The 23,916-nt window shown below is 35.8% G+C and overlaps 1 protein-coding gene across 2 annotated transcripts in view; it reads left to right on the top strand.

Annotated features, from left to right (window-relative positions):
• Positions 1-10,697, top strand: part of AstA (allatostatin A) — a 74,318-nt gene extending 63,621 nt beyond the window's left edge. For both annotated transcript variants that reach the window (XM_073962678.1, XM_073962679.1), the window contains exons 2-3: positions 9,698-10,172; positions 10,243-10,697. In XM_073962678.1, coding sequence (XP_073818779.1) covers positions 9,755-10,172; positions 10,243-10,346 — 522 coding nt within the window. In that variant the 5' untranslated portion in view covers positions 9,698-9,754 and the 3' untranslated portion in view covers positions 10,347-10,697. The remainder of the gene's footprint in view (positions 1-9,697; positions 10,173-10,242) is intronic.
• The last annotated feature ends 13,219 nt before the right edge of the window (positions 10,698-23,916 follow it).

Below are 23,916 nucleotides of genomic sequence, written 5' to 3'. Positions count from 1 at the left end.
TTCAACCGAAATGACTGACATTTAGTATTTAGTCTTCGTTGGAGTTACAAAACGTTCCTCCAGAAATTTCCTCAGGGATTGCGGTAATTTAATATTTTGTGTTGCAAAAGGATACAAAAGCTAAATTCGAAAAATTATAATTACTGGTCCATGTTTTGGAAAAAACAACGTTGATGCCCCATATGAGCTCTTTTAAAGCTCTGCTCCAGCAAGGAATAGGAGGAAGAGTTTAGTACATACGTTCATAAACGAAAGGCACTAATTGTTCGTATTAACTACAATACAGTTCGTGGTGGAACTTAATGCCAATACTACTTCTTTTTTCATAATATAATGCTTTATACGGCTAGGTTAAGAGTATTAATCGGACGCCCATTCTTCTCCTGAAAAGCAACTCAACTTGTATTTTTGTAATTTATCATTAAAATAATTTGGTATACTTTTTCTGATAGCTCCAATAAAAACTTGCCCTTAAATACAGTTGAGCAATAGTTTTGGAATATTCGGAAGTTTGTAACGTTTGTAGGTCTTATAGTCCCAATTATATATAATTTTTCAGTGTAATGGTGCAAAGAACAAATATAATAAATTATGTTGTCTGTCTTAAAATATATTTTCGATCTTCCATCTTTACATACATATGTATATACATATAAGTAATTGTTCATTGTTCTAATAAGCGGCATTCAGTAAGTAGAGATGCTATCCTCAATTATGAACTTTAAATTGTCCCTAGATTGTATGTCATTACAAAAATCTCCCAGCTAAGAATCTGAGGCATGTTCAACAAATAATGTCAAAATCCCATAAAATTTTTAAACTGCTGTCAATCGTTGTTAATCCAACACTCAATACAATGAATTTAAATACCCCCGTTTAAAAACAAATATCCATTGATGGGATAATGTTATTGAAAGTTCAAAATACCAAAGATAACTGAATTTATTACTGTCAATTTCCTTGAATATTTTAAAGTTATTACATTACATGCCGCTGCTGCAGTGTCAACGCTGTGTCAAGTGGCTGAGGGATATATGCAATAAAACCGAAATGACAAAAGAAATGTGTGCAATTCCTTCATGTTTCAACTGGTGGCACGTAAATTAGACAAGACAAAAGTAACCCCCTTCACCCCCTCCTCCTACAGAAGGGAATATTTAAAAGAAGGGGATATAAATACGTAGTTTTGTGGAAAGCAACAATCTAAATGTTTTTTTTTTCTTTTCTCTTTTTTAATATATGCGGTGGAAATAATACAAATTCCAAAGTGCTTACAAATACTTTAACTTGTCAGAATGTCAGTTTAGCGAGCATTATATGCTCAAACAAAAAAAAACAAAGTCTATTTTCAAGGGAAGGTTCGTTTAAAGCTGCAATACTGATATAGGGACAATGCTTGGGGATGGATTACAAAGATGCAGGATTCTGTGGATAACACTGTGCAACACTGGAAATGCAAACAACTTCTAATGGACATTTTCTGAAAGTACATATTGAGACTACAAAAACCTTAATTGGGTTTTGTGTTCTTAGATCGGGTTTAGATTTTATGGCCTCATCTAAACCGACCTAAAATAAGCCTTTTTTCCAGTGATTGGACCTTTATCTCCAAAACTACTAAGAATTTTGCTTTGCAGTCTTCAGCAATATTGTAGCCCTAAAGTAGTAGAAATTATGTGTCAAACAGATGAACTAGGAAAAGCTGCATCTAGCGCATCAAACTCGTTAAAATATAGAAAAGTTTACATAATTTCTGAAATTCTGGTCAGTAGCAACTAAACTGTTGGGAGTTGAAACAAGTAACCATTCTAAAAAGTGTCCAAATAATGTGACCATCAATTCTTCAGAACATTCTGTAACTCTAAAATGGTTATTTCACGTTGTTTAAGGGGTATTTTATAACATACCTTTTACAAAACTTATTTCAAACAATGTTCACACAAGCCTTTTATTCTCATGTTGGGAATTTCAATGAATTATTGAAATATTTACCAAATTGTTGTTGAAAAATTTGCTATAAACAAGTCGATAGAGGCATTTTACAACAATAAAATGTTCTGAAGAGTTGTGCATTACATTCCAGAGAATATTTTCCCAAAAGGTAACATTAAGAAGAATTTAACATTTTGGGAGATACGCTGCGAAATATAAACAAATTATAGAATTTTTAGATATATAATAAAATTTGAGGCAATAAATGCACTATTTCGAGTTCACTATTTCTCCAAATATTTTCTTCTTGTTCTTATCTACAAGTTTGCTGCAGATGTCAAAACAAGATTCGTATTGGATTCAGAGATACAGCCCCGATTTGTTTTAAAAATTCGATATTTAACCATGTTTAGATGAGGCCATAAAAACCGAACCCGATCTAAGAAAACAAAACCCAAATATGGTTTTTGCCTATTGGTCCTCTACTTTCATAAAATTCTGGACAGAAGTTGTTTGCACGCGATTGGCCCAAAAATGTTGCACAGTGTAACCAAACAGCAACTCAACAACATTTTCATGGAGGGAGGGGGACAGCAAAAACACACAGGCGAGACAAGCATTCCAAGAAATTTGTTAATGGTGACATTTTTGTTTCGCTGGTGTATCTTCGGCATGGCGTTGAAATATGTCACTGCTTCACCAAGCTATCCAAAATGTTTTTTTTCATTTAATTTTTCTTCAGCTATTTCCCTACATCTTTCCCTTGCACAAGAGCTTACTAATATAACCATCCGACAATGGTTATCACATAGCAAGCCATAGAATTTGTTAAACAATAATAAAAACAATAACAAGTGGTGACAACATAAACACCAGAACAGCTTAAAGAAAGTGGATCAAAATACTTTAATGGCTAATAATGCTGTGGCCGCTTCCAGCGCACGGTGTATTATGGCGGGGTCTCCACAAAATAAAATGCGATTTGTAAAAAATAAAGAAAATTACTTCCTTCCGGTAATAAACCAAGAAAGAGGATAATCATTTGAGAATGGCTATTTTGTCATAGCTTGCAAAGGCCAGAAGTTATGATAATATGGGTAGTTGAATTTTGTTTGACAAACAAAGCTGCCTTGTATTGTCTTGTTGTTGAAGCTGTTTTCAAGATAAGTGAGGAAATTAATAATCTAATGCAATTACTTCAACAACTTTTGTTTAAATAAAGCAATTTTTGTTTTTTCCTGACCTGTAAACATTATTTGAGGAATATTAAAACACAACTGGGTCACAATGCTTTAAACAAAAAAACAGTAAGTTATGCTATGTTCTGTTATCCTATGGAGAAACACATGGAATTGTCCTTAATAGAGCTTTACTTGTTTGTTATAATCATCAATGAGATCATTATCCATCTTCTTTTGAGTCTGGTCGCTGTCAAAAAAGGGATTTGTGTTTTTTTTTTGTTTTGTTTTAAATTGTCAATTAACTTGAAAAATAACAAGAACAAACTGAAGAGAGATTCTTAAAAATATACTGAAGATGTAATCCATAAGCGAAAGGAAATAACAAACAAGATTACGAAGTTATTTTTATTGGAATCGACCTCCTCTGCACCCACTATGCTATCCTTTGGTCTTGTGATTACAAGTAGTTGGGGTTGCTGTGCGGATAGCTTTACTGATATCATTACTTATTATTTGTAACGAAATTCAGATGCCACATTTGACACTTTTAAATTTAAAATAAGAAGTATTCAAAGTTGGAGTTACAATTGTTTTGTTTTCGGTTCCCATTGCACAGTGGACTATTGGATGTTGATTTCATAAAAAACCATCAAAATGGTTATGTTGATGGTTATGGTAATGCAGAGAAGGCTAACAGTGGACATTAGTTGTTGTTTTGCATTGACGGTTTTTATGTTTATTTTGGGAAGAATCATTCTAACGAATTAATCAATCATATTTAATTCGAGATCGAGTGAATATAAAATTAGGGAAGATTTGTTTCAATACCAAAAATTTAAAGTACTGATGAGGACATACATATCTATGCATAAAGATCACCGTCTCTGCCTTTCCCAAAAGCAAATAAATGTTTACTAACTCCCACTTTAAATAAGTAAAAATGTACCAGTCAGCTGTGCTGACGGAGATATACCCTCTGTACCCAAACTTCTTCATAAAGGACTCGAAATATTAAATTACGTTCAACTAAGTTTGGAAGAAATTTTTGAAAAACCTTTAGAGTTATCTTGCACAATAGCCATTTTAGTATGTGCCGGCAGGGATTTGGAGCTTTTGGGTCATTATCTCAGGAAGTATTGACTTACTCCGGAAAAAATTGTACCGCTATAGATGAGATCACTAGAACAAACTACTGAAAAAAAAAGAATCAAACGATGCGAGAGGAGCTCCTAAACTTCACATTTTCCGAATTTTGTGTGGGAGGTACCCAAAGGAGTGGACCGATATAATCAATATTCTAATCTGATACACGACTGGATGAAATAATACGATGTGCTAAGTATGTACCATTGAGAAACTCCCTGAGAGATTCATCTGGCGGATTTCCCATTTTGGTTGGTGCCGTCAGGGTTTCATGGAGCCTTTAGGTCAGTGTCGCCCAACAGAATAACAGAAAACAGAAGCAATTGTTTATGTACAGGTATGTACAGGTGAAAAAACAACAACCACATGATGTTTATCAGTCGTATTTTGCTCACGTACACTGTGATTGAGGGAGAATGGCAAAAGCAAAACAACTCAGTGAGCGCCCGCAGTATACAGATGGGCGACCTTGCTTTAGGTTAATAAGTCAGGAAGAATGGACTTGCGCCAGAAAAAATTGTACCGACGCAAGGACAACCTCCCGCAAGGAAAACCCACTAAAAAAGTCTAAACGATCCGAGTGGAGCTCTTAACATACACAATATCCGAGTTTTGTGCGGGAGGTACCCAAAGGAGTAGACCGATATAGTCCATATTCGAACCCGATATATATCTGGAAGGAATAATACGATGTGCAGAAGCTTGGATCAAATCAATTGCTCCCTTCGAGAGATATAGAGATCCGAGTGGAGCTCTTAACATTCACAATATCCGAGTTTTGTGCGGGAGGTAACCAAAGGAGTAGACCGATATAGTCCATATTCGAAACCGATATATATTTGGAAGGAATAATGCGATGTGAACAAGCTTGGATCAAATCAATTGCTCCCTTCGAGAGATATCGTTCACACCATTTTACAGAAAAATTTTGAATTTTGAACCGATATGGCCCATCTTCGAACTTATATGTTTGGACAAAATATTACGATAGGGTATAGTATCCCTAAATTTGGTTCGAATCGGTTGATCCGTTCGAGAGTTATTGTGCGCACAAGCCAGTCAAACAGACGGGCGGACATGGCTAAATCAATTCCAAATTGTCTGAAGCTAATTTCGTCCAAACATACATGGGGCCATTTGACAAAATTTAATCCTAAAATTCAAAGTTTTGCGGAGGAGGTACTTAAAAAAATGGACCGACATCGTCCATTATGGAAGTGGATCTTATTTTGGGTGTCATATCTTTTCGATAGATATTGCGCCCACGCGTAATTTTAGTGAGCCATCGTATAACTTTTACAGCAGTATGCCAGGAAGCAAGGACTTGTCCACGGAAAACTTAATATTGCTGTAAACAGGACTACAATGAACAGCATCGGTATACATTTCCAAAGGATCTTCGAACAGACCCTAAACTGCACTTAGACACAAATGTTGAACTTTTGTGGGGGAGATACAATAAGGAGAGTGTCACTTTAGAAGTTACACTAAACTTGGGCAAAATATTAGGATATCCAAAGTTTGGACTAAATTGGTTGCCTCGTTCAAGAGATATCGTGCATACCAATTTAATGAAATTTGTTTAAATATTAGGAGAAAGTACCAGAAGTTGTGGACCGGTAATGCCCATCTTCGAACTGAAACTAAGTTTGGACAAAGTATGACGAAGACCAAATTTGGACCAAATCAGTTCGAGAGTTATCGTGCTCTCCATCCACTACATATGGTGCCATAGGAGTTTTTACACCTGTTTTCTCAAGAAGTATGGACTTGTACCTAAGAAAATAAACCGTTGTAATTGAGACAACGAATGTAAGTTGCTTCAACAAAAACCAAAGTGATTCGAGAGCAGGTCTTAAAGAGAACTTATCCGAAATTTTGTGTGGGTGGTACCCGAAGGAGTGGACAAATGGAGTCAATATTCTATATCTGTTAGATATATTAGGATGTGGCCAAATCTTGGACCGAATCGACAGACCCGTTCGAGTGTTATCGTCGTATAGGGGCCAGTGAATACAAGTTATTACAACAAAAATCAAAGCGATTCGTGAGCAGATCCTATACTGAACTTTTCCAATATTTTGTATGGGAGGCACCCGAAGGTGTACACCGATTGAGTCCATATTGGCAGTTCATCTAAGTCTGGTAGAAATTTCACGATGTGCAAAGTATGGACCAAGTCGGTTACTCCCTTCAAGAGTTATCGTGCGCACAATTTTTTCCAAACATTTTGGACCATTTGTGGGGGAGGTACCGGAAGGAGTGGATCAATTTAACCCATCTTCGAACTTAAACTAAGTTTGGACAAAATATTACAAAAGACAAATTGTGATCCGTTCGAGAGTTATCGTGCGCACCAGCCAGACTGACAGGCAGACAGACGGACAGACATGGCTAAATCAACTCCAAATGTCTGAAACGGATTACGTCCAAACATACTTGTGGTGTAAAAACCATTATTTCGATGATGCACCATTTGCCCGTATAAAAGTGTTTATACCCTCGTTAGTATAAATGCTGTGGGTATAATTACTTTATGACGCACATCTCAACAAACAGTCAATGTGAATTTAAAATGATTATAAGAATATATTTCCAAACAAAGCAATCTTCTGCTTTACTTCTCGAATATTGGATGCAATTTTTGTGATATCATTATCAGTTTGATCTTGTCATCGGAGTTTTGGCTTTCCCTTGAAGCGTACACCTTCAAAATGCTGGTATTTATTGCGACTCGTTTTGATCGATCTTGATGTGGATGTCATCTTTGTCATGACCACAGCACATTATATGCGATGTGTAGGAGACGTATGTCTCTATTGTTGCCACAAACAAGATCCATTCATTTTTGCTCTCCTCTGCTCTCGATTTTTTCTTTGTGCTTCGTGTTGCTTCTGACAGCATGGATGTCATATATACAGCGTTCATCTCTTCAGTAGACTTGCGATATTAAAATTAAAGTATAAATTTTGTTTCAGTAAGAAAAGTGTAGCATATTCTTTGCCATTGCGCTTCCACATTATTTGGAACGGGAATGCCGTCTTCCCGCATGTGGGTTAGTTGAGCGGAGTGGGTTTGTGGTATCTGTTGTGTTTGGACCTACGCCAAATGGAGATTTCGACCTGTGGATGATCGCACTTTTGCCACAATATTAAGACAAGTGCGTACAATAGCTGCTAAAAGGAAATGGTCAGAATCAATGTTCGCTCCTCGAATCGATCGGGCATCTAACACGTGGACTTTTGTATGTCGGGGAGTTTCAACGTGGTGTCCATTACCATGTTTTGCCGCTGCAAAATCGATCAACTATGGTCTGTATTGGTCCACTTCTTCGGGTACGATCCACATATATTTTCAAATTTTTCGAAAAATTTCTGTATAAGGACATCACCCGGATCGTTTTGACATTTTTGTCGTGGATTGTCCTCGCGGCCCCTTTTACGACGATACTATTTTCTTGGAGGCAATTTAATACTTCCTGAAGTAATGCCCCAAAAGCTGTAAAAAAAATTGCCGGCAACAACTAAAATGACTGATGAGCATGATAACTTGCGAATTGAGTTTTCTAGGAGGTTTATATCCCACAACATCTTACCTCGTTCATATAAATTCGAAACGTAATGCCTTCTTAGAAGAGTTTTCTGCTATTTTCATGGAAGATAGTCCACGTTATTGTCATTGGAAAGATATAATGACCCAAAACCTCTAAAAATCATACAATGTTGGAATAGACTTATTAGTCCAGTATGGTTGAGTCACCCTACTAGCATAAAAGTCAGGCAGGCTTGGATTCGAACCGACAACCAACGACAATGATGCCGACGTCTTAGCGTTCTAAGCCACCATTACTTGTCAACAAACTTCCAAAAAATTAAAGATTACAAATAAAAAATAGATGAATCAATCTTCTGATAAAAGATGGCAAGAAATTTACCACAGTATTTGTTGAACAGTGAAAAATAAGGCTACCAATTCGGACCAAAGGAAACAATTGGATACCAAAAAAACTATCATAAAATTGTGTTATGTAAATTTCGAATGGTTTACGTATAAATGAAAGTCACCAAGTGTGGCCTTCGTTCTACCCACTATAAAATAACCTATAATATGACTGATGATCGGACTTAACCACCCGTGAAACGCGTAGCATAATGGTTGATGTGGGAGACTTCGATAGACTAATTTCATTTTTTTCAATTTTTCAATTTATCTATAGGGTCATAATAGCTCGACTCGAAAGAGAAACAATTAAAAAAGTCGATATTGAGTACGGTTTAGTCCATAGACCTTGGGGTGCCAGCATGGTGCACGTCCGCCTTGTACTCAGAAAGTCTGCCGTTCGATTCCCAGGCCGGGCAAACACATTATACCTTTGAAAGGTGCCATTTCCTTAGCATTCCAGCCATGTAAAACTTATCTATAAATAGTGTCGTAAGACACGCCGTTCGGAATCGGCGATAAAATATAGGTCCCATATCAATAAGCTAATATGCACAGGCGTGCACTCATTGATATAAGAGAAGTATCCAGTGTCCCTTCGGGGATGTAAGGTTGCGCTTCACTCCGATGGAGGCCTATTTGGATGACCTTAATCATAGCTCCTCCTGTAAACTGACTTCTTGTGAGTTGCTGATGGTTTCAGATACCTCTTGTTTGGGGGTTTAACATTCTGTTATGTTTGGCATCCTCGTCCTGGTCAATTCTTGCCCTGGAAAATTTGAAATGGAGGGCATCTGAGATGTGATACACAATGCTCTTAATTTTTGTCTGACTGGCCAGTGAGAGATCATCTCACTGTAGTAAGCTGTGGGATGCCCTCGCTCACTTCATCCATCATCTTGTGAACTTCCTCTTTTTTGGATATCCAAACCGGTTGTGTTTGTTTTACTCTTGCGGTTGAATTCGAAGTCGGAGTGGCGGTCAGTATATGATGGTTACCGACGAATATGCTATTTACTTTGGGGATCTGCTCATAGTACAATCTCCATTCGTGTTTTTGTTGTTCTTTCACCCTAATTGGGCTGAGAGTATTTAGCTGCCAGCAAAGCCGATTGATTCGTTCTTACTTATGTTACCGAAATCTATGTTTGTACATTGTTATTGTTCGTTTATAAATACATACTAAGTATATCACAACCGAATATTCACTTTCTGATGTGTTTAAATTAATCAAATATAATTCTAAACAAATTACTTTTATTTCAAGTTCTTTGCCATTTTCCTTTTGGGTATACACACATGCACAATGTACAAATACATACACATGTTCCTATGTTATCTACTAAGAATATCTTTAATATAAGATATTGACAAATACATTGTCACATAGTAATTGACTTTTAAGTGATCGTCATGCATCATTAAACACACATATGTACATTCAACCAACCCCCCAAATCGAACAAATCTAAACATTTTCAATATGTTTTGTTTACTTTCAGCTTCCACACCTTAACAAATTAGTCAGCAGAGTCAGTCTCCCCCCAAAAATACACACAATGAACAAGTGCTTCGTAAGTCTTTTGATATTGGCCTGTTGCCTGAGTGTGGCCTACAGTGAACACAACTACAACGACGATAGTGGCGATAATGGAGCACCCGCACCAGACAGTGTCAATTCTTTGTTCAACACAAATGTGGATGCCAATAGTGCCGATACCGATGTGGCTAAGGACAATTTGGACAAGAGAGTAGAACGTTATGCCTTTGGTCTGGGCAGACGTGCATACACCTATACAAATGGCGGTAATGGAATCAAACGTTTGCCGGTCTACAACTTTGGCCTGGGCAAGAGGGCACGTCCTTATTCCGTTGGTTTGGGCAAACGTTTCGATTATGATGATTATGAACAAATGGCAGAAAATGCCAATCTATTGGCAGCCAGAGGTATGTTGGCAGGATTCGGAACAATGAATGGTATGTACTTATGGCCAGGGAACATTTTTAAAGAAGAATTTCATTTAACTTTGTTTCGTTTCTTGTGCAGATAACAAACGCAATCGCCCCTACAGTTTTGGTTTGGGTAAACGTTCTACTGATGGTGGTCAAATGTACTCAAAGCCCTATGGTTTTGGTCTGGGACGCCGTTAAACATCACCGTCAACCAACAACTAGACTTCTTTTGACTGGTTGAAGAACATTTCAAAGGAAATTCCCCCGAACTTTTTTTGTTTTATTTTCCAGCCTAAATTTCCTTTGAAATGTGGTTTCAGCCACAAAGTCACATCGAGCAACCAATCAACCAACAAATCTACAACACACTCTACCAAAGAGCAGAACCAGAGCAACAATTCGGGAATATTCTAATGGAGATAGTTTCATTTGAAGGGATAACAAACAACAAATAAAAAACTGATGAATTCTAAGGCAGCCAAATAAAATATTTATAAATTTAATGTTAATATTAGCAAAAGAAATGAAATAAAAACTTAAAGAATTTAATTTTTCTTTTTTGTTTTACCAAAAAAACTATTTGTTTAGAATTTCAGATTGAGTGCCAATTGTATTAACCCAAACTTTCAAATGAAATAAAGGTAAATCGAAACCTCAATGTCAATGTTTCAAAACAATTATTTATTAAACAACAAAACTAACATGCATATGTACTTATATATAAAACAAAGGAAAAAAATGAAAAGAAAATTTATAAAATGAACCACACAAATTAACAATTAACAAATATAAATCTAAGTTCAATTAAATTAAAACAAAAATATATTCATTTAAGGCAGACAAAAAAAAAAACAACAGCTAAATGTATTATCTGTGTCATTCGAGCAAAAAAAAAAAAAAAAAAACAAAAAAAGAAACAAAATCACAAAAATATCTATATATATAAAAAAGAATGATGTTAGTTACTACGCTTATAACTCAAGATCGGCTGAACAGATTTTGATAATTCAGGCCAATTCGGAATGGTCTCATGGCAGAAAAGGATAAAACCTAAAAAAATCGCGAAAATCTGCGAAAAATTTGCAAAAACATTTTTTGAAGAATGACAATTTTTCCACACATTTCTCTCGAGCTTTTGCGTTCGGAGTATATCGTGTCACTTTTTTTACAGTTTTTTGGCGAAAATGGTGTATGCGCTTTTTAAAAGTTGTATAAAATTGTTTTATTAAATTTAATAAATGCCAGTTTTCATTTGTGCAAATTAATTGCGAGAAATAATTTAAAAGACTTGAGTTTGGTCTTAATTTTAAGAGGTTATTAGAAGCTTCAATTGATGTTACCATTCTCTGGATTGTTATTTTTGGAAAATCTAATAGGAAGTACGCTGGAACGCTGGCAGAATATAACGGATGTTTCCAAATGACTTCAAAGTTATTATTATTGAATAACGTGGATTGAACCTGACATTAACTGGCCGTTCTATTGATGTGGTTATTATTATTTATGTAACCCAAAATTGATTGTTGTGTTCGTTGTCATCGACCCCACATACCCACGGCCAAATTCACCATCGATTTGGATGTAAAAAAGATCATTCTTATTTTCATCAACTCAACAACTTGCATTATTCACATCATTGCATAGAGTTCGTGCGTAATCAAGGGATCCATATTTAATATGAACAACGATATGCGAAAACGAGGTGGCTATGAAGACAGATAATAAATGTAAAAGGTTGTATGAAGGTATGTCGATTCTGTGATCGGATGTTTTTGAGAAAACCGTCCAATGTACATCAGTTTCCAAAGCTTTTGATTAGATCAATGCTTACCTCAAATTATCTTCATTGTGGTACTTTAAACCAAAAGAAGCAAGTTCGGCTGGGCCGAATTTTTTATACCCACCACCAAGAGTTATACCTTAGTAAAACGGAACCATTAGTTTCTGTTCGATTTTTAAAATACTAAAATCTACGGCTGATTCCCAGGAGCCGTGGAATATGCTAACTGCTAACTTTCTTTTAAAACAGGTTTAATACGAATGAGACATCAATATTTCCTACGCATTCTGAATCCGAAATACCATGTTACGTTCATTCCATTTGGACGATGCGCGTACAACCTTCAAAGGTAAAAAAACTGGAGGTTCCTTCAATTGTGTCGAGGTTTTCTACCCATTGATAATCCGAAATACCAAGTTACCGTCACTACAGGAGAAAAATCTTTTAAAAAATTTCACATCGACCGGCATCTTCCAATCTGAATTTAAGTAATTTCGTTTCAAATTCATCTCGCAATAGCCATGACAATACCAAATTACTGCACTTTCTGTCAGAAGAAAATATGGACCAATGTCTAAAATTTTTACCGATAAGTTTTTTAAATACTATCCTCCTTAAATGACAAATTAGATCCGGATGTACTGTTATGTTTGGGGTATACCGAAATGGGGATGTATGCCAAAAATTTTTGTGTTGTTTTCTGACCACTGGAAACTTTAATTCAGTTAGAAAATTATCTTAGGATTACCACAAATGACTAAATAAAATTTAATTCGTTGTGAGTTCTATGTTCATTTCATCAGACCGACAGACGTACATAGTTAAATCGAATTAGAAGTGTATGCTGATCAATAATATACATATGTATGTACATATGTACTTTATTCTCAGACAAAAAGTAGTGTTGTAATGAATGAATGAACGGAATGGCAAACATCTTATGGTGGAGGGTATTAAAATGAATAATGTTTGCCAAAAGCTTCAAAATCGAATGTACCTCTTTTATGAAGAGTACACTACCTATACCTACAATTCACGGTATGAATTAATACCAATACCAAACTTCAGTCATTTCGGTAGGATAATGTGGCTAAAATCTTCAAAATACTGAAAATCGGGAGGTATCTTCTATGGGGGCTATATCAAAACGTGGATCTATACTGAAAAAAATTATGGGAAACATTATGTAGCTCCATGAGCCAGTTCGTTGAGAAAATGTGACTAAAACCCTTTAAAACACCTAAAATCGTGAGGTGACGTTCTATGAGGGCTATATCAAAACATGTATCGATATAGCCTTGAAAATGGGTTATATCAACATCCTAGGAGTAATATAAACTTCTGTACCAAAATAAAAGTTCTGCGAGCTGTTTCTTGATTTCAACAGACTATCGTCTAAGAATTTTATGCTGATCAATAATATATACTTTATGCGGTCTCCGAAGAATATTTCGAAGTGTTTCAAACGGAATACAACTTTAATTATACCCTCCATGGTGCTTGAAGATATAAAAAAATTATATATAACAACAAATATAAAATGTATTCGAATTTAAGTAATTTCGTTTCAAATTCATCTCGCAATAGCCATGACAATAAAAGAATTGCAAAGCAATTAATCAACTTCAATGTACCTTAAATGACTGCGAGACGAAGTTCGCCGGGTCCACTAGTATATTATAAAATTGTTAAGTCGTTTCCGGAGGAAATAACAAAACAACACACGAACAAAAAAACTGTCCTCGTCGTTTGTGCATTCGCGGTTTATTGTCAACAGAGCCAAAAGAAACTAAAGAAAATTTAATTATTATATAAAAACATCTCAAAACCAATCAATCTTTTTTGAAAGCCGCCCCACCTTACATTCCACTTCCACTTTTTGTCTGTTATCTATTAACCTATTTGCTATCTCTTCTAAGAAAACTGACTAACATGTCAACGAAAATCAACAACAACAACAACAACAAACATCAATTTTGTAAATAAAATGTTTAACATTCATGTACTATACAACAACAAATATCAAATGCAAAAGAAAATGAAAAACACAACAACAATGAACAAAAATATACAAAAAATATGTTAGCAAATAATAAAATATATCAATAAAATATATATTATCTCAATGTTGAATAAATTTATTTTTAAACTAAAATGTTTTGAAATAGAACTAAGGGACTTTTAAAGGGTAAGAAATGAATATTTGTTATGAATCCATATGCTTATGTTAAAACCTTACCAATTAACGTAAGAGGAAATCTGGTTGCACATAATCTGATAGAGCAGTAGCAGATTCAAACATGTCATGCATGCATATCGGGAGATGAACCCACCAAATTGATCGTGTTGTCATAATGACTATTATGTTTTATGGATTGTATGTTTGAGATATGGAGGTAATATTGGGAATTCGCACATATGGGTACGAAGAGTACTAAGTGGTACTAAATTTGGGACAATTTGAATTTGGGTGAACGGATGGAGCTGGAATCCTGGGATTTGGAATTTAAATTACTGTTGGATTGTAGGTTTGAGGTAGTTTTGGGAATCCGTACTTATGGATACGAAAAGTACAAAATACTAATTTTGGTCAAATTTGGGTTTAGGCGAACATGTAGAGCTGGAATCGTGAGATTTGGAATTAAGATTACTGTTGGATTGTAGGTTTAGGTTTTTAAATTTGGAATTAACAACTTGTTGCTAAATAGTAGGAGAAAATAATGGAGAAACATTTAGTATTGTGCATCACAAAGTGCTAATAATAACATACCCATCTGATTTTTTTCCTACGGTTTTTTGGGACTTCAAATGTATTTTATTGATTGACTATCTGCAAAAGGGTAAAACAATAAATTCAGAGTACTATTGCAACCTTTTGGATCAATTTAATGTACAAATTCGAGAAAAACGTCCTGGCTTACAACACAAAAAAATAATTTTTCATCAAGACAACGCACCAGCGCACAAGAGTATTTTAACAATGGCTAAAATCAACGAATTAAAGTACGAGTTGCTTGACCACCCACCTTATTCTCCTGATTTAGCTCCGAGTGACTTTTACTTGTTCCCAAATCTAAAAAAATTCCTTGCTGGCAAGCGTTTTACCTCAAATGAAGATGCAATTACAGTTGTAAACCACTATTTTGAAGATCTTGAGGAAAACTATTTTAATCAAGGGATAGAATTGCTAGAAAAGCGTTGAACTAAGTGTATTGAAGTTTCAGGAAATTATACTGAAAAATAAAAATATTTTTAAAAAACTAACTATTCTCTTTCATTGATAGGCTAAGAAGTTTCCGAATCGCCCTCGTAAATAAGTTATTTCGGCAATGTTCATACGGCTTTTGTAAGATGATACATGTTTATAACCCGCACCAAACTGTGGTGAGGGGTATTTAGTCCGGTCAAAATAGACATGCGTATAAGGGGGAAATAGCAAAAATTCCCACAAAGCTACATTTTGGTGTAGAGCTAGGGTTAGCCATTAGAAGCAACGTCCTAAAAGTCCCCATCGATCCCATGTGTGCAAAACGGTAAGACTTAGCAAAAGCCGGCTAAAGTAAAAGTTATAGATTCAATAATTGTCTACAAGAGTGGTCTTTATGATTCTTAAAAAAGACTTACCATTTTCGAGATATCGCGATCTAAAGGTCAAATAAAAAATCAGCCGCGTAAGTATATTATGAGGCGAACCGGTTAAAGTAACGACACTATGTGTTAGATACTTCCGTAAGCTTTCAAACAATATCCACTTTGCAGTAATCGGTTCAGTAGAACCGGGTCTAACCCGGTTTTTAAATTTGGCCTTTCGGGTCGAATAACCGGCGAACCGGATCCGCAACCGTTGAAAATTATACATTTCCGTAATCAGCGCAACAAACCCTACCATCGGACAAAACTTAAAAAAAATCGGAGAGTTTTCGTTGGGGTCGTTCCCGTTGGGCTTTCGATTATACATGTGGGTTAAATGGGCTATTTTTGCATAAAATGACTCTAACATTGAATAACTCTACTAAACACGCTCCGATTTTTTTGGAATTTTTTTAGAAGATAGCTATAATTTCGCTCTTCAAGAAAATATATATTTTTGGGGGGACAGACCCGATTACTTCGCTTATTTTAGCCGGTTCGTCTGAATATGTGCATATTTCCCTTATAAGTGCATAAAAATCATGTGTTTTTTAGAACAGCTATATCTCAAGAATGGTTCCTTCTAGGAAAAAAAATATAAGGTCAAACTTGTAGATATTTTTTCTGCCTACAATATTTACTTTAGTCACTTTTTGATTAGATCACCCGTTATCAAAAAATAAATCCGAAAACCTAAAAACCCTTACAATTTGACCTTTGACTGCGAATAATTTTTTTTTGCACACATGGGATCGATGGGGACTTTTAGGACGTTGCTTCTAATAGCAAACTCTAGCTCTCCACCAAAATTCAGCTCTGTGGGAATTTTTGCTATTTCAATGTCTATTTTCACCGGACTATATTATGTCATTGAGCATTTGTATATAGCATGCAAAAGTAAGTAAGTACGTAAGGGATATATATAAAGTCTTTCTTTCTGAGTCGATTTAGGCATGTCCACCAGTCTGTCCATTTTTGCAATCGCAGTACATGTCGCATTTATTGTCCGATTCATATAAAAATTGGGAAAGGTATTTTTTTGTGCAAAAGGACAAACGGTATTTTTTGGTAAAAATCGGTTCAGATTTGGATATAGCTCCAATATATATTTTCTACCGATTTTATGCATTTAGTGCATCAATCACGCCACATATGTCCAATTTTAATGAAATTTGAAATCTGTAATGGAATTTGGACTGGAAATAAGTTTGCTATATTATATACAAAACGATTCAGATTTTAATACTATATGTTCGCCCGACTACCAAGAAATTAGGACTTTCACATAACTACTTAGTTTACTCGTTACTAAACAGTTACTAAGTAACAAGTATGATGACACAGAGCGTGTGTTTCCGACTACATATCCTAAGGTTGTGTTTTCAAAGTTTACCATCGGCACGGGAGTTTTTGTTAACAAAATTACGAAAAAAAATGTATGTATCACGGTGGACTGCACCAAATTTAAATGGAAGCTGCTTACACCTGGGAAGTTTTTATGGATTCTGAAACTGAAATGTAATTTACATCCGATTTGAAGTAATTTTAAATTTATTCACTCATTTTATCTTCGATTTAACTATAATTTGACATTTAGAGTTCTGGGTGAGTATCAGACTTCCTTGCAATTTAAGATTTTTTACGGATGATCTACAGACCACCTGCATTAAAGGCACCCCTACTGTACACACAAAACAAAAAGTCGACCTTGTCAAAAAACGTGGTGTACACAATTGGAAAGACCAAGTAAAGACCTCGAATTCTTTACTAATGGTTAATAAGCCCGTCTGCGTAGGACATTTCGATGGTGTTTGTGCCATTTTTTTACTAATTGACGACGTTAATCATAACGCTCAACATATAGCAGTTGATGCAATATCCTTAACGACATGAAATAGGGAACAATTTTTTTGTCCCCTTTAAATAGATTGGGTCCAAATAAAAGTGAAAAATAAATTAAACTGTTCAATGCTGGAATTCTGTAACTAATTGTTTGGTTTACCGACAAATATCGGGAAAATTAAATTAAAATTGACATCACTGTTGCTATCGGTAGGGCTTAGCGACGTATTTATTTTGGCTGTTAACCGAAATTATAGGCATTTTAATGTTACCTATTTTTGTCGGTAAGTCATAAAATGAGTTAAAGAATTCTACTTTTGAAGCGGCCTTACAAAAAATAAAATCGCATTCATTGCATAAAAAACATTTGGGAACATATTTATTGTTTTTTTATGAAATTTATTCTATTTCTTCAGATTTGGATTCTAACGCTATTTTATGAAATTAAAAAAACATATAAAATTAGCATACACGTATTGTTTTCAATTTTATTTATATTTACTTATTCATATAAGTCGAAATGTAGATTAGTTTCCACTAACTTCTCCGAGAAACAAAGAGTGTAGCCCGATTATTTACTATTATATATATATACATAATTGTTCCACAAACATCCCATACGGGACAAGGGAGACTGCTACTTTTTATTGCCGAGTCCGAACGGTGTGTCCTAGGACACCACTTGCAGAGAAGTTTTACATGGCAGAAATACTCAGGAAATGTCGCCAACATTGCTGAGGGGTATTTTGCCACCGTTGAAATTTTTGATGTTGCCTGTTAAACCCACGACCTCTACCGTGCAAGGCGGGTGTGCATACCATTGCACCACGGTGCCACCCATTATAATAACCCTTCGTTGGACACCAATATTGTTTGTAATATTCTTATCACATGAGTCTGGCCAGACGCATATAATAATTTTTATTTTTTTAGGAAACTTAATTAACATTTTCATATAAAAAGTTGTAGAATATATACATTTAAATCATATTATCAAGTTAGTAAAACAGGATATATGCCTACGAAGTAAAAAATTCGTAGTTTTCTTGTCTCTATGCTCGAAAATCCTATTTATATTTCATTTTAAAGCACTATATATTAGTTTTGGCCTATTATTCTGAATGAAGAGTGTCTATTTTATAACTTTACAGCTTATTGCAGTGCAATAACAATGATATCAAGAGGTAAATAAAGGCATATATCCTAAGGATTTTCTTATAATTCATGTGGAGAATCCTATATTTGGACCAATCCACCCCACAAAAAGAGCAGAAAAGCTAAGTAATGGGTTTTATTAGACCAGTTACGTGTATAATTGTCTACAATAAAAGTGTAACCCTATTTGCAAGGGATTTGTTTAGGTTGTGGTACATTCACTGATTTCAAACCCATATCCTGCTTTTGCGACCTTTTTATGTGCAATTTTAAAGAAATGGTAGGGTGAAATGCGACAAGTTTCATAAAAGGGTATTTATTTTGTCAAATAATGTAGGAAAAATCAAATTTTAAGGAAATTTTCTGAAATTTTTCAATAAAAAATGGGTGGGGTCTGACTAGACTCATGTGTTACGAATGTGATATGTATGTCAAAATATCCTTGTAGCTCCTTTTCTGGTGATCCTTTTGACTTCATGTTTCCTTCATTTGAAATGTAAGAAAATTTCATGAAGCTAGCTGGAATCTCAGGTTCATAGCTTTATCGTAACCCAGTTTAAAATACAAAATAAAACAAGTAAAATAATATCAGTCGGCTTTGCCGACAGAGATATACCCTCAGCCTGTGTATATTGAAACAATTTTTTTTCCCAAAATACGTATGAATTTAGGGGGTTTTATACATTTTGGGCGTTTGAACCGACAAAAATGTTGATTAGGATTAATGATCGAAAGTTTTACGGAGGAGATACTAAAAGGAATGGATCGACATCGACCGTTATGGAAGTGGATCTTTTACACTCTTCAGGCTGTTTGCTCAAGAAGTATGGACTTGCCCCCAAAAAAACGTTTACCATCGTAATTGGTGCAGCGAATGCAAGTTCCTTAATCAAAAATCAAAGTGATTCGATATCAGGTCTTAAAGTGAACTTACCCGAAATTTTGTGTGGGAGGTACCGGATGGAGTGGACAAATATAGTCCATATTCGAACCTGATCAATATCTGGTAGATATATTAGAATGTGTAACGTATAGACCAATTCGGCCACTCCTTTCAAGAATTATCATGCGGACAAATTTTCCGAACATTTTTGAACGTTTGTGGGGGAGGTACCTGAAGGAGTGGGCCGATATGGCTTATGTTCAAACTTAAACTATGTTTCGACAAAATATTACTAAGGCAAAATTTTGGACCGGCATATCCGTTCGAGAGTTATCTTGCGCTCCAACCACCTCACACGGTGTCATAGGGGTTTTTTTGCAACTTTCAGGCTATTTTCTCAGGAAGTATGGACTTGCCCCTGATGAAATTTGTACCGTCGTATGGAGGGCAGTGAATCCAAGTTGCTAAGGGATTCGAGAGCAGTTCCTAAACTAAACTTATCCGAAATTTTGTGTGGGAGGTACTCGAAGGAGTTTACCGATTGAGTCCATATTGGAACCTCATCTAAGTCTGGTAGAAATTTCATAATGTGCAAAGTATGGACCAAATCGGTTACTTCCTTCAAGAGTTATCGTATGCACAAATTTTCCGAACATTTTCGAACTTTTGCGGGGGAGGTACCGGAAGGAGTGGACCGATATAATCCATCTTTGAACTTGAACTAAGTTTGGACAAAATATTACGAAAGCCAAATTTTGGACCGAATCGGCAGATCCGTTCGAGAGTTATCTTGCGCTCCAACCACTACACACGGTGTCATAGGGTTTTTTGTAACTTTCAGGCTATTTTCTCAGGAAGTATGGACTTGCCCCTAATGAAAACAAGTGAGCAAAGGCTATAGTCGGGACGGGGCCGACCATGTGATACCCTACACCACTACCCCTGTGCATAAACTTTTCACTGGTAAACATTTCTTTTAGGGAATATAATCCGACTACCACCAAAAATAATATGCTTCTTTCTCTCTGGGACCCCCATAAGCAACCAAAATTTCGTGACCATCCGATCAAAATTACGACTTGTAGCTTGATTGCAAAAAATGGAAGAATTGGATGCATTACCGACTATTGTGATATCTCCCTTGTTTGACCACCTTCGCCAACCTACTTTACACCAATATCAAGGTAATATTTTCTTCTTCCATTGACAGGTTTTGCCGTTGGAATACCACTACTAGAAACCGATATATTCACAAAGAATAAAACTTTGAATTTATCTCCAAATGGGGTTTTATCCGACTATCACCAAAATCAATAGGCTTCTTCCTCTGCGGGGTCTCCATCTACCCCCAAATTTTGTCACTATCCGATCAAAATTCCAACTTGTAGCGTGATTACAAAAAATGGAAAAATTGGGTTTGTTACTGAATCTTGGAATATCTCGGTTTGCTCACTTACGCCAACATACTTTGCATCAATATAAACGAGATCTTTTCTTCTTCCATTGACGGGTATTCCTTTTGGAATACTCCAACCAGAAGCGGAGATATTCGCATAAAAAACGTTGACTTTTCTCTACATAAGCTTTTCGCTTAGTCCGACTCTTGAATATTATCCGACCATCACCAAACTAAATAGGCTTCTTCCTCTGTAGGACCCGCATCAACTCCCAAAAAATTCTTGACGATCCAATCAAAAATGCGACCTGTAGCGTGATTACAAAAAAATCGGAAAATGGGATGCATTATCTACTATTGCGATATCTCTGTTGTTTGACCACCTACGACAACCAGCTTTACATCCTTGTAAAGGTGATATTGTCTTCTTTCCTTGTCATGTTTTGCTTTAGATATACCTCTTAAAGAAACAGAGATATTGGCTTTGAAATAAAACGTTGAGCTTTCTCCAAATAAGTGTTTGCCCATTCCGACCCCTGAATGGTATCCTACCATCATCAAAATCAATAGGCTTCTTTCTCTTTGGGACCCCCATTAACCCAAATTTCGTGACGATCCGATCAAAATTGCGACCTGTAGCGTGATTATAAAAAAATCGGAAAATGGGATGCATTATCGACTATTGCCATATCTCTGGTATTTGACCACCTACGTCAACCTACTTTACGTCGTTGTAAAGGTGATATTTTCTACTTTCCTTGCCAGGTTTTGCTCTTGATATACCTCTTAAAGAAACAGAGATATTGGCTTTAAAATAAAATGTTGACTTTTCTCCAAATAACTGTTTGCCCAGTCCGACCCCTAATTATTATCCGACCATCACCAAAATCAATAGCCTTCTTCATCTATGAGACCCCCATTAACCCTCAAATCTTCGTGATGATCCAATCAAAATTGCGACCTGCAGCGTGATTTCCAAAAAAATAGAAAAATGGGATGTATTACCGACTATTGCGATATCTCCGTTATTTGGTTACTTCTACTTCCATAGTCAGGCTTTGCTTTTGGAAAATTTTCAACCAAAGCTGTGATATTCGTCAATATAATGAAAATCGCAAAAATGAAAATTGGGGTTTTATTTGCTTCTTTTGTGATATCTTCGTTGTTTGATCACCTACGAGCACCTGCTTTACATCATTAGAAAGGTGATATTTTCTTCTTTCATTGTCAGGTTTTGTTTTGGGTATACCACATATAGAAGCTGAGATATTCACTTTGGAAAAAAACGTTGTCATTTTATCCACCTAAGTTTTTTACCCTTTCCGACCCCTAAATATTATCCGACCATCACCAAAATCAATAGGCTTCTTCCCCTCCGGGACCCCTATCAACATGCAAAATTTCGTGACAATCCGATCAAAATTGCGACCTGTAGCGTGATTACAAGGTTTAGATGGACAGACGGACAGACGGACGGACGGACGGACTGACGGACGGACACACATAGCCAGATCGACTCAGCTCGTCGAGACATTCATTTTGGTATATATAAGTATGGGTCTACGACCATTATTTCGATGCGTTACAAACTTTTTGCCAAAACCAACTTATAATACCCTCCCCACATAGTGGTGTAGGGTATAATTACAGCGTCGTATAGGGGACAGCGAATACAACTTGCGTAAACAAAAATCAAAGCGAATCGAGACCAGGTCCTAAACTGAACTTTTCCGAAATTTTGTGTGGGAGGTACCCGAAGGAGTGGACCGATTGAGTCCATATTGGAACCTCATCTAAGTTTGGTAGAAATTACACGATGTGCAAAGTATGGACCAAATCGGGTATTCCCTTCCAGAGTTATCGTGCGCACAAGTTTTGAGACAATTTTTGAACATTTGTGGGGGAGGTACCGGAAGGAGTGGACCGATATAACCCATCTTCGAACTTAAATCAAATCTGGACAAAATATTTCGATACCCAAAATTTAAACCGAATCGATTGATCCCTTCGAGTGTTGTCGTGCGCACCAGCCAGACAGACGGACAGACAGACAGACAGACAGACAGACAGACGGACGGACATTGCTAGATCTACTCAAAATTGTCTGAAACGGATATGGTACAAACATACTTGGGGTCTAAAACCATTATTTCGATGAGGCACATTATTGGTCGTATCAAAGTGTAAATACCCTCTTTACCCTAAAGGCTGAGGGTATAAAAAGGCCTGGCCAGACTCTGGTGTCCAACGGAGGGATAATTTAATTTTTTTTCACCAATTTTGACACCAACTGAAAATGTCATTGGGAGGATTGCATATAAAATTTTTCTATTTACCATGGTCACCAAAGGCTACCAAACTATGATTGCTTTCAAACTATAAGCTTCTGAAAAGTATTTTTTCAAATATAGATGGCGCCCTGTCTTTTGGCATAGATTTTACTACATGTTCAGTGAAGGAAATATGATTTTTTTTCTTCTTGCATAGCATTTTTCAAGGTTCCTGACTTCTTATGTTTGTCTCCAAAATTTTAAACTACTGACTTACTTTTACAGCCTGTTTTTGTAAAAACTTTTTCCCATTCGTTCGCCGATTTCATGAACGAAGACACAATTTTGTTTTCATAGCTATTGACGTTAGTATTCGTGTAACAAACAAATGAAAGTTTTTAATTGCATTTTCGTATCAAAATCACACGAACGAATATGTCAGAAATAAGCGAATGGAAAAAATCCATCGTTTTGAATGAAGTATTGGAGTAATAAATGACACAAAACGGATGAAAACTGGTGGGAAATGTTATTTTATTTATTTTCACAGAAGCACAGAAGTAGAAATACCACCATCTCTGGTAAAAACTGGTTAAACTTGAAGATTCTTGCACGTAAAGGAACATAGCTAAAGTGTTTGCAAATTGTTTAGCATATAAACTTTACTAGTATATTATAGTGGTAAGTATTTGCGTGTTTACATTATGAAGATTTACCCTCAAGAATTAATCAATCTAATGGATCGAAAATACGTTAGATTAGATTCACATTACATTACAAAAAAATAAATAAATAAAACTAAATAATTTATC

This window comes from Musca autumnalis, unplaced genomic scaffold (assembly GCF_047663935.1).
Source record: "Musca autumnalis isolate F117 unplaced genomic scaffold, ASM4766393v1 scaffold_1, whole genome shotgun sequence".
In the NCBI taxonomy this organism is placed as follows: Eukaryota; Metazoa; Arthropoda; class Insecta; order Diptera; family Muscidae; genus Musca; species Musca autumnalis.
The sequence above is the reverse complement of the archived record's forward strand: the minus strand, read 5'-3'. Positions and strand labels throughout refer to the sequence as shown.